General features: G+C 40.5%; 1 protein-coding gene across 6 annotated transcripts in view; it reads left to right on the plus strand.

Annotated features, from left to right (window-relative positions):
* Positions 1 to 13,941, plus strand: part of LRRC56 (leucine rich repeat containing 56) — a 74,107-nt gene that overhangs the window by 37,091 nt on the left and 23,075 nt on the right. For all 6 annotated transcript variants that reach the window (XM_074230706.1, XM_074230710.1, XM_074230709.1 and 3 more), the window contains one exon: positions 6,288 to 6,485. In XM_074230706.1, coding sequence (XP_074086807.1) covers positions 6,288 to 6,485 — 198 coding nt within the window. The remainder of the gene's footprint in view (positions 1 to 6,287; positions 6,486 to 13,941) is intronic.

Consider the following 13,941-nt stretch of genomic DNA (forward strand, 5'->3'; position numbering starts at 1 on the left):
GCCATTATGTCTATGTCACTGGCATTGATGGGTGTGTTGTCCTCATGTACTCTCATGCTGATAAAATCATGGCCCAGTCCAAAAAACCCATCTTCTTTGGTTTGGTCCAATGACCCACTGGTCAAGATCTCTGGCATTTGGACTTGGTCTCAATCATCTGCTGATGGGACAAATATCCAAAGCCAAAAGCTGTTCCTGGTGCAAGGCCAAGTGTTGATTCCTGAGGTCCTTCACTTCCAAGTTAATGAGAACCCTTGATGACCAACTATTCTTTGGGTCTATTTGGGGAGTTACAAATTCACTCAACTGGGCTATCCTTTGGTCCAACTTTTCCACCAGGAGTTGAGGCAAACCCAGTCAGAAAAGGGCCAGAACTGGTCTGGAGTTTGGAAGTAAGAAGCATATGTGTCCTTTTCCCTTCCAGTGGTGTCACCTCTTCAGATATCCCTGATGGTATGTTGGCTGTTGGCTATTGGTTGTCCAACCTCTTCCAGAGGAGGCTGTTCACTGGGATGATTATCTCACTACTTCTCTTGGATTTTAACTGCCTATCCTTCTGACCAACCCACTGCAAACAAAGTCCCTTCTCTTTGTTGGAGAAAACAGTCAAGATCAGAGCCAAGGGGCTCTACTTTCTCTCAGCTGCCCTTTATCCTGACCTGACCCCCTATATAAGGGTCATGCCTATTCCTTCACGATATGATTCTCATCCTTCCTCACAAACTGACAGATCCTGTTTACCATCTTCAGCAATTACTCCAGTCTTTATTCATCCTGGCTCACTTCCCACAGATGGGCCTTGCCTCTGTGACTGCATTGTTTAATGAGCTCCCTATGTGTCCACGTCAGGGATGGAAGAATTATGGTGAGGGTATTGGAGGCACAAAATAGTAGAAGTTATAGAAGGTTGGATTCATTACCCATAGCCCCTGTGATTTCTTTAAAGAAGTGAGGTTCTAGAGAAGAGATGATTCAGGAGGTTTGAGGAGTGAAATAAGAGACCTGATTTTAATTGAATCTAATTTAAAGTTAATTTATTTTGTACTATAACTGCCTAAGTTATGAGGTTTTTTGTCTTTGAATTTATTCCATAAATTCAACTAGTCTAAGTTTGGAAACCAATCCTCTTTCTAGATGTCAGAGAAACCTTTTAACCTTGAAGGAAACAAGGCGGGGGACACCAGGGAGTCTGGTCTGATATCTTTATACTTCCAAGTTAACTTTTAAGCATGCCTGGTTTATTATCCATAGAGACCTGGTATGTGATTTCTATATGTAGCTGGATTCAAACAATAAATGTTTCTTTTTTTCTTTTTAAAAAAATTTTATTTTCCCTGGTTACATGCAAAACCATGTTTCAGCATCCACTTTTAAAGCCTTGAGTTCCAAATTCTCTCCCTTCTTCCCACCCCAATCCCCTTCATTGTGTAGTCATGAAAAATACTGACACAATAGTCATTTTGTAAAAGTAAGCATACTACCCCCCTCAAAAAAAAGAAACTTCAAAAAAATAAAGTAAAAAAAAAAAGTATGCTTCAATTTTTATTTAGACACCATCAACTCTGTCTTTGGAGTGACAGTTTTCTTTATCCTAAGTCCTTCAGTACTCTTGGGTCACAGCATTGCTGAGAAAACATAAGTCATTCACAGCTGATCATTCTACAACATTGTTGTTTCCAATTACATTCAAAGTACATTTCCAATTGCATCTACTCATACTTTTACTTAGAGCATCCTGCTCATTTCTTTTTTTTTTCATTTTAAAGATTTTATTTATTTTGAGTTTTACAATTTTTCCCCTAATCTTACTTCCCTCCCCCACCCCCACAGAAGGCAATTTGCCAGTCTTTACATTGTTTCCATGTTATTCATTGATCCAAATTGAATGTGATGAGAGAGAAATCATATCCTTAAGGAAGAAATATAAAGTATAAGAGATAGCAAGATCAGACAATAAGATATCAGTTATTTTTTCCTAAATTAAAGGTATAGTCCTTGGTCTTTGTTCAGACTCCATAATTCTTTCTCTGCATACAGATGGCATTCTCTATTGCAGAGAGCCTCAAATTGTCCCTGATGGTTGCACTGATGGAATGAGCAAGTCCATCAAAGTGGATCATCACCCCCATGTTGCTGTTAGGGTGTACAGTGTTTTTCTGGTTCTGCTCATCTCGTTCAGCATCAGTTCATGCAAATTCTTCCAGGCTTCCCTGAATTCCCATCCCTCCTGGTTTCTAATAGATCAATAGTGTTCCACTGTTCATCATTTCTTATAACAGTAGCATATCCTATTTAATCATATACCACAATTTGTTCAGCCATTCCCCAAATGATGGATATCACCTCATCTTCCATTTCCCTATCACCAGAAAAGAGCTATTACAAGCATCTTTATACATATAGGATTTTCCTTCTTGGTTTTCATCTCTTCAGGGTTATAGACCTGGTGCTATTACTAAGTCGAAGGATAACCATGGTTTTATAGTTTCAAATTGCTCTCCTGAATTGCTGAATTCCTTCCCAACTCCTGCAATAGTGCATTAATATCTCATCCTTCCTCATCTCCAATCTCTGTCATCCTCCCCTTCCATCCTGCTAACCAATCCAATAGGCATAAGGTAGTATCCCAGAATTATTCCAACCCTCATACCTACCCTTCAATCCCCTTCTACTTTCCTCTAGGGTACAATAAGTTTCTATAGCTAATTGAGTATGTATGTTATTCCCTCTCTGAGTCAATTCTGATGAGTAAGGCTCACTCACTCTCCCCTCACCCCCTCCCTCTTTCACTGCACTGCAAAAGTTTTTTATTTTCTCTTTTATGTGAAATAACTTCATCCATTCTACCTCTCCCATTTCCTTTCTCTCAATACATTATCCCCTATTAGCTCTGTCTTTTTATTATATTATCCCTTCACATTCAACTTCCTCCTGTGCCTTGTCTATATATACTTCTTCTCATAAATGAGAAAGTTCATAAGAGTTATCAGTATCATCTTCTCATGTAGGAATATAAGCAGTTCAACATCATTAAGTCATTAGGATTTGCCTTTCCTGTTTACTTTTTTATGTTTTCCTTGAGTCCTGTATTTGAAGATCAAATTTTCTGTTCAATTCTCGTCATTTCATCCAGAAAGTTTGAAAGTCCTTATTTCATTGAATGTCCATCTTTTCCCCTGGAAGAGTTTGTTCAGCTTTTCTGAGTAATTGATTCTTGATTGTAATCCAAAATCTTTTGCCTTCCAGAATTTTATATTCTAAGGCCTATGATTCCTTAAAGTGGAAGCAACTAAATCTTGTTATCTTGACTGTGGCTCCACAATATTTGAATTGTTTCTTTCTGGCTGCTTGCAATATTTTCTCCTTGACATTAGGAGGTGATTGATTCTTTCAATTGCTATTTCACCTTCTACTTCTGGATATCAGGGCAATTTCCCTGAATGATTTCTTGAAAACTGAAATCTAGGCTCTTTTTTTGGGTCATGGCTTTTAAGTAGCCAGTAATTTTAAAATCATCTCTTCTGGATCTATTTTCCAGGTCAGTTTTTTTTTCCTAAATTAAAGGTAATAGTCCTTGGTCCTTGTTCAAACTCCACAATTCTTTCCTCATTGTTTTTCCAATGAGATATTTCACATTTTCTTCTAGTTTTTCATTCTTTTGGTTTTGTTTCATTGTTTCTTGATTACTCACAAAGCCATCAACTTCCCTTTGCTCCATTCTATATTTTAAGAAATTATTTTCTTCAGTGAGCTTTTGTATCAACTTTTCCATTCTGATTTTTAAGGCATTCTTCTCCTCATTGACTTTTTAGACCTCTTTTTCATTTGACCCAGTCTGGTTTTTAAGATGGTTATTTTCTTCAGTATTTATTTGAATCTCTTTGACTAAGATGCTGACTTGGTTTTCATGGTTTTCCTGCATATCTCTCATTTCTCTTCCAAATATTTCTTTTACCTTCCTTACTTGATTTTCAAATTTTTTGAGTTCTTCCATAGCTTCTTCATATTTTTCTTGAAGGTTTTGCATGTTGAAAGTTTCACTTTGGTTATATTCTTCAGAGTGTGTTATTTTGTCTTCCATATGACCTTAGTAAGCATCTATAGTCAGATTATTTTTCTTCTGTTGCTTGTTTATTTCTCCAGCCTTTGACTTGATTATAAATCTTTGTTAAGGTATGGTTCTGCTTCCAGAATGTAGGATACACTGTCCCAAGCTGTTTTTTTAAAATTTTTTTTAGGTTTTTTTTTTCAAGGCAATGGGGTTAAGTGACTTGCCCAAGGCCACATAACTAGGTAATTATTAAGTGTCTGAGGCTGGATTTGAACTGAGGTACTCCTGACTCCAGGGCCAGTGCTCTATCCATTGTGCCACCTAGCCACCCCTGTCCCAAGCTTTTGAAGATTTTTGCAACAGTTTTTAGGGACCTGCTGGTTTTCAATTCTTCCAAAGTCTTAAGAGAGGTTATGGCTACTCTCCTTGCCTGTGCTTTGGTCTGTGGGTGAACACAGGCACTTCTTTCTGCCCTGGAATTGTGAGGAGAGTCCCTGACCCACTGGGGCAATAAACTCTGTCGTGCTGCTGTTTCTCCTCTTCCTGCAACTGGGGTCCCAAATTGTGATTCAGATCTGAGTATGGGCAAAGCAACAGAGTCCTGCCTCAGTGATAACCAAGAAACTTCTGCAATCTCTTTCTGACCCCCTTACTATCCTGGGCTGAAAGCTCCAGAAGCAGCTGCCCTTGCTGATTCAGAGGCTTCCAAGGCCTGTGCTTCACTTTGCTCCTCACTCACTAGTGTGGCAGAGTTTTCCTGTTGACCTTCCAAATTGTCCTTGGCAATCCCTAGGCTGAGAGATCTGGAAACTGACACCACCATCACTGATCCAGTCGCCCAGCTTCCTGTTCCTGGATGACTAGGGCTGGTTTGCTCCGGAGTGACCAGTATGAATCTACCATGGCTCTGTGCACCTTTCTCACCCTGGTGCAGCTGATTCTTCTGGCCAATGTTCCAAATTGTCTTAAGCTGGAAAATTGTTTCAGTCTTTTCTTGGGTTCTGCCATGCTAGAATTTGTTGTGTCATTATTTAAAGCAGGGTTGTTCAATATTACTTTTAAAAGTTTTTATTGAAGCAATAGACAACATATTTTGATTTGTCAGTTTATTTAGAGTTCTGTGGTAGCTTCTCTTCATTTACTAAAGTATTTAGTAAACCCAAAGAGGGTCCACAAAGAATTGCAGTGCTGGCTGCATGCTGCCTGCTTGGCTCCACCTCCAATGAGTGTATCTTTGCTACAGGAGGGAATGAGAGGATTGTTGCTAGCCCTCATCCCCAATGTCCACCCAATGTTTGTTTGTTTGTTTTTTTGCAGCTCTGCTGTTGGTCTTCCTATTTTCTATCCTCCCCAAACCATAGAAAAGAACTGATCTCCTCATTCAGGGACTTAGTTGAGGAAGCTGGGATGTTTGTGCCTCAATCAATCTTAATTTTAGTGAGAACAGGAAAAATGAGATTTAGAACAACAGTGCTGGGGGTGGAAGTGGGGCATCACAGAGAGTTAAAGAACAGGACCTTAGGGAAAGAGGTGGCAGGCCACAAAACCCCTAGCATTTGTACTTCTTTCCAGTTTGGGGAGAGTAAAACATCTTTCATGATCAGCTCTCACCTAGGAGACTAGAGTTCCCCCATCCTTTCCTCCATTCTCCTACTGGTACCAGCAGCCAGGGCAGTGATTCTAATAATCTCATCTCCTCTTTGGCTCTTTACTCAGTATCTAGGAAGCCTGACCTATACCAGCATGTCACTGATCAACAGCTGCCTGGAGGTTGGAGAAGGAGATTTCTCCGGCTGCTGAGTCCAAAAGCTCCTTCTTCCCTACCCTGAGCTCCTCCAGAGTCCACTTGGATAGCTTGGTGTTCAGGAATTGTAGAGGATGCTTCCTCATTGGCCCTCCTTGGACCCCAACTCCCTGTTAGGACTCTCTTCAGCCCCATCCCAAGCAAGAAAAGAGCTCCAGGTCCACAGCCTCTTGTGCCTCCCCAGGAATTCTTCAGTCCCTCTGGGGATTATCCCAAAGCATTAGAAGTGAGTTTAGACTGTGCTCATGTTCTCTCCCCCATTAAGGGGAAGCACCTAAGCTCATGGCTGCCTTTGTCTTTCCAGGAGCTCAGGAGATTTGATTGGCATTATTAGGTAATACCTTGTCCTGGAGGCATGGTCTAGGTTTGTTGCCTACACTACCACCAGGGGGCAGGATCATGCCCTATCTCCCCCCCCCCTTGTCTCTCCAGGAGCTCTATATGTCCTACAACAACATTTCTGATCTGAGCCAAGTCTGTCTCCTGGATCACCTTGAGGTTCTGGACCTGGAGGGCAACAACGTTGACAACATTGAGCAGGTTCGGTTCCTAGGTCTCTGCAAGAAACTCAACACACTCACTCTGGAGGGAAATCTGATATGCTTGAGGCCAGACCCAGAAGCAGCAGAGGTGAGAGCTTATTCCTGACCCCTTCTGTCCTGGCCTTTTGTGGGACTTGGAGTGACAAGGGAAGTTGTGTAGCTATATGCAGAGATTAATTGTGGGTGGAGAGATCCTAGAGACAGCTGTGGTTCTTTTAAGTGAGGAAATCACCAAACTCTCTGACTCAGGGATGTAAGAAAAAAACTTTATCAGAAAAGTTACTACAAGAAAATAAGCAATACCAAGAGTGATCAGTGAAGTTTTCCTAAGGAGGTTAAGAGAATCCTTAAGAAAGGTAGCCACAGGGTGGCTAGGTGGTGCAGTGATTAGAGCACCGGCCCTGGAGTCAGGAGTACCTGGGTTCAAATCCAGTCTCAGACACTTAATAATTACCTAGCTGCGTGGCCTTGGGCAAGCCACTTAACCCCATTGCCTTGCGAAAGAAAAAAAAATGAAAGAAAGGTAGCCAGGAGGGATGACAATTGCTACAGTCTCTAGGCTGAAACATAAATGTCTAAAAGCTGTCCATCTGGTCAGCACCATGGAGAGGGAAAGGTGGGCTTTTTCAAAGATCCCTTGGGGGAAGGAGTTGGAGTTGGGGGTAGGACTAGAAGAAGTTAGGAGCAGGACTGAGAGTACCAAGGAAGGACTGAGTGGCTTAATGCATGTTTGGAAGAGTTAAAATTATAGATTAACCTTTCATTCTTAAATGAAGGTTAAGCATTTCTAACATCTTAGCTGAAGGAGTCAGTGTGACTGGGAGTTAGATTCTTCATAACTCAAAGGAGCCTTAATGAATTTATGATGTATAATTAGGAGAGCCTGGAGAGATAACTTGAAGACACTAGTTTAGGTAGGATTACATACAGACTAATACAAAATCTGTATAGAAATAGGGAAGTTTTTTTTTAACAGTTTTAAAAGATTAACTATTTAACAGAGTGCCTATTTTCTTAGAAACATTCCTTGCTTATAAAGGATTTGCTTGTAAGAAACACTGTAGAGAAAGGGAAGGATTAAATTTGTCTCTTAATGCAGAAGAAAAAGGGGGAAAGATTACAATATTTTATTCTAGCCCAAAGTTTCCCTGCCTCAGTTGCATGTACCTCTCCTTTCTCTTTCTTGAAAATACTTTGGTCTTAGGTCTGAATGCTTTCCCTGCTCCCCTCCCAGACCAGTAGGGAGGGAGCCAAGATGGGGGTGGGAGTCCCTTGATCCTTTTACGTTCTCAAAACTGGAAAGATTTCCATGCATTTGGAAAGGAAGAGGGATACTAAAATCTTGCCCTTGGTTTATTATACGGGAGCAAAAGAAGTGATAAAAAATCAGTTAGAAGCAGAACTGGTAGGAAGGAGTCCTCATAGACTCTAGTGTGTACAAATATACATTCATTTTGTCTATAGTGCCTAGAAACATTTCCCTCCTCTTGTGGAAGGGCTAATCCCCCAGAGAACAGCTTCTTTAGGTAGCAGGAGATATTGGTACTAGCAATAAAGTTTGAGAGCTCTTGTGAAAGTAAAGAATCACTACAAGCCCTGGAGTTGAAATAGCTCAGGATTTTTATTTCACAAGTCTGCAAAGTTCACAGATTAAAACATTTTTTTTTTTTTTAGGATTTTTCAAGGCAAGTGGGGTTAAGTGGCTTTCCCAAGGCCACACAGCTAGGTAATTATTAAGTGTCTGAGGCTGGATTTGAACTCAGGTACTCCTGACTCCAGGGCCAGTGCTCTATCCACTGTGCCACCTAGCCACCCCTAAAACACTTTTTTTTTTTTTTGGAGAGACAGTAAGAGGCTTGAGGACAGGGTGAATAATAAAGGACTACGTGAGGTACTTGAGGGAAAGAGTGAAAGGAAAGTAGCCAGAAGACCTGACTAGACCCAGGCTTTAGTAAGACCCATGTCCTGTGGGAAATTTAGACCAGACTTTTATAGTCTAGCCCAATTCCTGAATAGAATTTGGTCAAAGGAGACTACTGTTCCCGCTCCTATGGGAGGGGGAATCACCCATAGGTGATTGAGGTCAGATAAAGGCTGGAAGTTGGGGAGGGGTAGAGTTGAGATTGTTCTTATCTTGAGTGAATTTACATTTAACAATGAAGTTACACTGAACAGGAGGCAATTTACATCTGATAAGGACCCATGCAGTTAAGGGGAGCTGTTATAAATGGCTCATAATTATAAAAACTTATTCTGGAGTAATTAAATGACTTTTATTAACTTTTATCCAGAAAAGGACTATCTCCCCTAGGGGAAAAAGCCCTTAATTTTGACAATGTCCAGTCTTATGTGTTATAAATAGCTTGTGAATAATTAGTCCAGAATGATTAAAATGGTTTTGTGTTAAGACATCTTAGTGGCAACACCTCTCTCAAGGTGGGAGAGAAGCAAGAAATCTCAGGAATGTTAGGTCTTTTATGCACTTTGAAAGGTTTTGTTCCTGCCCTGTCATTCCAATTATTGGCTGGGGTCACAATCTAATTGATACATTGATCCCCCTAAGTTTCCCCTGTCCTGCTCATACTAATGAGCAAGAATAGCTACCTCCTTGAGCATGGGCAAAGAAGAAGGTTGAAGACCCTAAGTTAACTTGGAACTAGATGAGGCACTCTCATCAGTTTTTGATGACATGGAGGCAAAATCTTTTATTCTTAACTCAATACCTGCCCACAGGCAACAATACAGGCTGACCCCAGTCTTTGTGATATAAACTAACAATTCTTCCTTCACATTCTTGTGGAACCCAACCCCCCCCCCCATCCTCAAGCTTGGGAATTTATTGCAATGAGCCTCAATCATTATAGGGGGAATGCCTGGACCTCATTAAGAAAGCGCATTTGTAGAGGTTAGGAACCCCAGGTCAGTCTTGACTAATTTGAGGTAGTTCTTGACCTTTCCCAGGTTAAGGCAATGACAGTAGAGGGGACCTCATTCAGCTAAGTGATTGGCTGGGGTCAATTCCTTCATCTCTACTTTCCTGTTACTCTCACCTACACATAGCCACAGACAGACCCCCACTCTTTGTAATTTATATATTCTTTTAACTAACAGTCTCTTCCCTGTGGAAACTAAACACCCTAGATTCCTCACAGGAGCGCTCAGAAAACATCAGAGAGGCATAAATAAATTTTCCTAATATTAAAAACCTAGACAGATATTCTCCTCATAAATAATAATAATAATAATAAATGTTTATCCTTCATTTTTTAAGAAAACCATGACATCAGGTGATGCCATGACAAGCACATGAATTAGATTTGAGTGCGGGGTATGCTGTGCCATATCACTAACCTCACTTTCTCTTCCAGAGCCATCTGTATCCAGTGCCAGATATGAATCAGGATAACAGGAGATGGTGCTGGATGAGAGACTATCAGGGTTAAGTGACTTGCCCAAGGTCTCACTAGTAAGTGGCAAATATCTAAGGCTGTATTCGAACTCCCATACTCCTTACTCCAAGACCAGTGCTCTATCCACTGCACTACCTAGATGACCTTCTACACAAGAGACTCCAGATTCACATTTCCTTAAAAAAAAATAGGGGCAGTTAGGTGGTGCAGTGGATAAAGCACCAGCCCGGGAATCAGGGAGAGCTGAGTTCAAATCCAACCTCAGATATTTGATACTTACTAACTGTATGACTTTGGGCATGTCACTTAATCACATTATCTCATCCCCCCTCCCCCAAATCATGGTTCCTGAGCCCCCAGCAATATGTTTTCCTTGAATAGTTAGCCAGTGAACATAGTTCTTAATTAAGGCACTTAAAGAAATGATCTAAGAAGAAGCACAGCTATAAATCATTTCCCCCATAAACCTGTATCATGTTTTCTCACAAATATTCAGTCTACAGCAAGAGTGGCTGCAAATAGAAAACGTATATGGAGGGTTTGACACACAAAGAACATGTATATCCAGAGTAGAACTAAGTCATGCCTTTCACAATGTTGGGCCCTTGGAATCTTCCCAGGATATCCCTATGCCACTTCCATTCAGCATCTCTCGCTCAGTTTGGCATAGAGTCTCTGCTGTTTTGTCCAGTACATTTGGACTAAGATGAAATCCTTAACTGTCATTTTCTCATGCTCTTGACCAACATGTTCTTGTAACTTGGTATAAATGACTTGTGAACACTTAGTCCAGTGTGATTAAAATAGCTTTTATTAATACATCATTGCAAAGAACCACCTCACTTTTTTAACATAAATATTTCATTTGCTTCCCAATTATATAACAATAGTAGTTTCCACCTGTCATTTTTTGTAATGTTTTGTATTTTAGGATTTTCTGGGACCAACACCACTATCATCACCAGTTACAAGCTTTCAGATTCTCTTTAGTTAACTTCTAAGTCTGGAAGCCTCTAATCTTCTCAGATGGAAATTCATTCCCCAGGCACCAACTCTTTAGAATCAAGATCTAGGGCTCCCTCAACTATTTAAAGCCCTCAGACTTAACCCCTTCTTGTCCAGGAACCTGCATACCCATTCTTCATCTCTGGAAGTCAGATTGTAAATCAGGCAATGCCCAATTACATTCAAACAGTTCTGGAGTTCAGAGTTCCCCAGTTTTTCAAACCCTAAATCTCCTCCATTCTCCCATTAAACTGCAAGCAGAAAGGTACAGAGATCAATAAAGCTAAAAGAAGGTAGGATTGTGTCTTTTCCCCCAGCTTAGTCAGATTCCTGTTCTTTTCACTTGCTGATACAGCCAATCCAAAGTCAAAGATGTTGGGATTCTCCAAGGTCAAGAGAACAGAGATTAATATTCCTACTTTTAAGGGTGGGGAAACTGGAAATAGTGATATCACTAGAAAGTAAGCAGTAGAACCAAGACCTGACAGGTGTTTGAGCTTTGTCCATGAACCTCTTCCAGTGGATCCCAAGAGAACCAAATGCTAGTAGACTAAAGGCAGAATGGAAAGTAGAGTCAAAGCCCATTTCAGTCTTGTCCTTTTCTGAGGTTTGAGGGGCTGACCTTGTGATAGAGTCTGGAGTTAAGACAGTGTAGAGTCCAACTCTCATCTCCAATTTCTACACCTTGAGCCTCAGTTTCTTCTTTTGTGAAACATAAAATACAGGGTTGGTTAGGCAAGTCTGAGCTACTGGAGAAGAGGTCATAGGTTAGGTTGAGTGCCTTTCTTTAGGGCAGTCTTGAGCTTCAGAGGAGGGTTGAGAATGAAAGATCTGATTAGTGCCTGCTATTTAATCATTCCTCAGAATACAGTTGCTTTTGTCGAGTCATTTTGTTGTATTCCCCACCCCTCATGACCCTGTTAGGGGTTGTCAAACTTAAGAGTCCAGCCTGAAACAAGACAAATGGCAATTAGGCACAACATAAAGTGCTTATTTCCTCTAAGGCTTCCGGGAGGTGGGAAGTCACTTAGAAACTATCTCCAAAGTGAGGAGAGTATTTTTATAGGAAATAGACAAAGAACCATAACATTTTTAGTGTTGACCCATGAGATTGTATATTTGTTCATAAAGATATCATTGGATGCTTTATGGTTTTCTTAAGAATTATGCTGTTTGCTTCATGTTCCTACTGATAAGGATTCCATTAGGGAGGAAAAGAATGCCTTAAACAAATCACCATAAAACATTAGCTTCTCCAGGATGTCTGCGCCATCCCATGACTGTTGACACAATGAAAGCATTTATAGGTGTTATTAACATCAGACAAACTTCTTATTTTCTTTCACGTGCAGAGTCTACATTCAGATTTAAAATCCTAATTACAAGCAGAGAGGTAGACTTTAATAAGAAAAATAAGTTTGAAATGTATTCATTTTTGACAGGGTTTTTGGGGCAGAGTTTCTGAAGTGATTTGCTATTTTTTTCTCCAGCTCATTTTATAGGTGAGGAGAATGAGGCAAATGAAGTGAAGTGATTTGCTCAGTTAGTAAGTATCTAAAACTGAAATTCAACTCCGGTCCTCCTGACTCCAGGATGGAATAAGCTCTTTTACAGGGCATAAAAATATGATCCCAATTGTCCTCCTTTGCTTCTGAAGGTACTTTTGATGATGCCTCTAAAGAAAGTGGTTGGTTACCTTGAGGAACTCCCACCCCTACCCTTGGGAGATCAGTAGTGAAACCTTAAAAATATATACTTTGTCCTAAAGAATGAACCATATCAGGGCAGCCAGGTGGCATAATGAGGTGGCTAGGTGGCATAGTGGGTAAAGCACTGGCCCTGGAGTCAGGAGTACCTGAGTTCAAATCCGGTCTCAGACACTTAATAATTACCTAGCCGTGTGGCCTTGGGCAAACCACTTAACCCCGTTTGCCTTGCAAAAAAAAAAAAAAAACCTAATAAAAAGAATGAACCATACCTGGAAGATTTTGAACATCAGTTTAGAAACATGATGTAAAAGACAGAGATACTGTCTTTTATGTCTGTTAGGTCTTTTATACACGCTTTGCTGTAGCCAGCCAGGGCATGCCTCACTGCAGAGAGAGCTAGTTCCAGAGTCAGGAAACCCTGAGTTCGATTCAGCCTCGGACACTTACTAAGATCTGTCTGCCTCTGTTTCCTCTACTGTAAAATGAGGATCATTTTCTTTCTGGAGACAAAGGGGAGGTTCAAGTATCTACTTAGGCCCCCCCAGAAAAAGACCTATGTTCTAAAATCTCAAATGGATGAAAGATTTGGGGATGAGGATCATGGGGATCCCAAAGACCAAGAGGTTCTGGTTGGTGGACTGAGGAACAAAAAGTTGCAATAATACAGGGCACTTGTCCCTGACCTTGCTGCTTCAAAAGTAGGGGAAATAAGGTGATACTGAAGATAGAATGTGGTTTCAGAAAATTATATTGTTACTGTTCAATTATGTCTTGCTCTTTGTTGATCTCATTGGGGTTTTCCTGGCAAAGATACTGGAGGTTTGCCATTTCCCTCTCCAACTCATTTTATAGATGAGAGACTGGAGCAAAAAAACATTAAGTGCATCACCTAGAGTCACCCAACTAGTCAGTGTTTGAGAATTTGAACTCGGGAAGATGAGTCTTCCAAACTCAGTGTTCTGTCCATTGTTCCACTCAGCTGCCCCAATGTTGCTTAATCACTTACAGTATGATACCAGACAAGTCATTTGATCTCTGTTTTCCTCAGTTTCTTCATATGTAAAATGAGGATAATAACAATACCTCACTAAAAACATTGTTTTAAGGATCAAACACAAAACCCTCTATTTGACCTTCAAAGCCCTTTATAATCTTAATACCCTTCCACTCTTTTTACACATTTCTTGCCATCATGTACTCTGCAATCCAGGGACATCAACCTCTTTCCTCTTCCTCTCACAAGATAATCTGCAATTCAGTCTCACAAAAACATTGATTCGTCCTTAAGTATGGTGCTGTGATGATTGATCTGGGAAGTTTCAAGTCTATTTCTCCACCATTGTGTCTGACTTCTATTTTCATCTTTTTCTCCTCATATACCTTTAGAAAGAAATTTCTTAATGGTCTCTGTTTATTGTTG

Source organism: Macrotis lagotis, chromosome 3 (assembly GCF_037893015.1).
Source record: "Macrotis lagotis isolate mMagLag1 chromosome 3, bilby.v1.9.chrom.fasta, whole genome shotgun sequence".
NCBI classification, from domain to species: domain Eukaryota; kingdom Metazoa; phylum Chordata; class Mammalia; order Peramelemorphia; family Peramelidae; genus Macrotis; species Macrotis lagotis.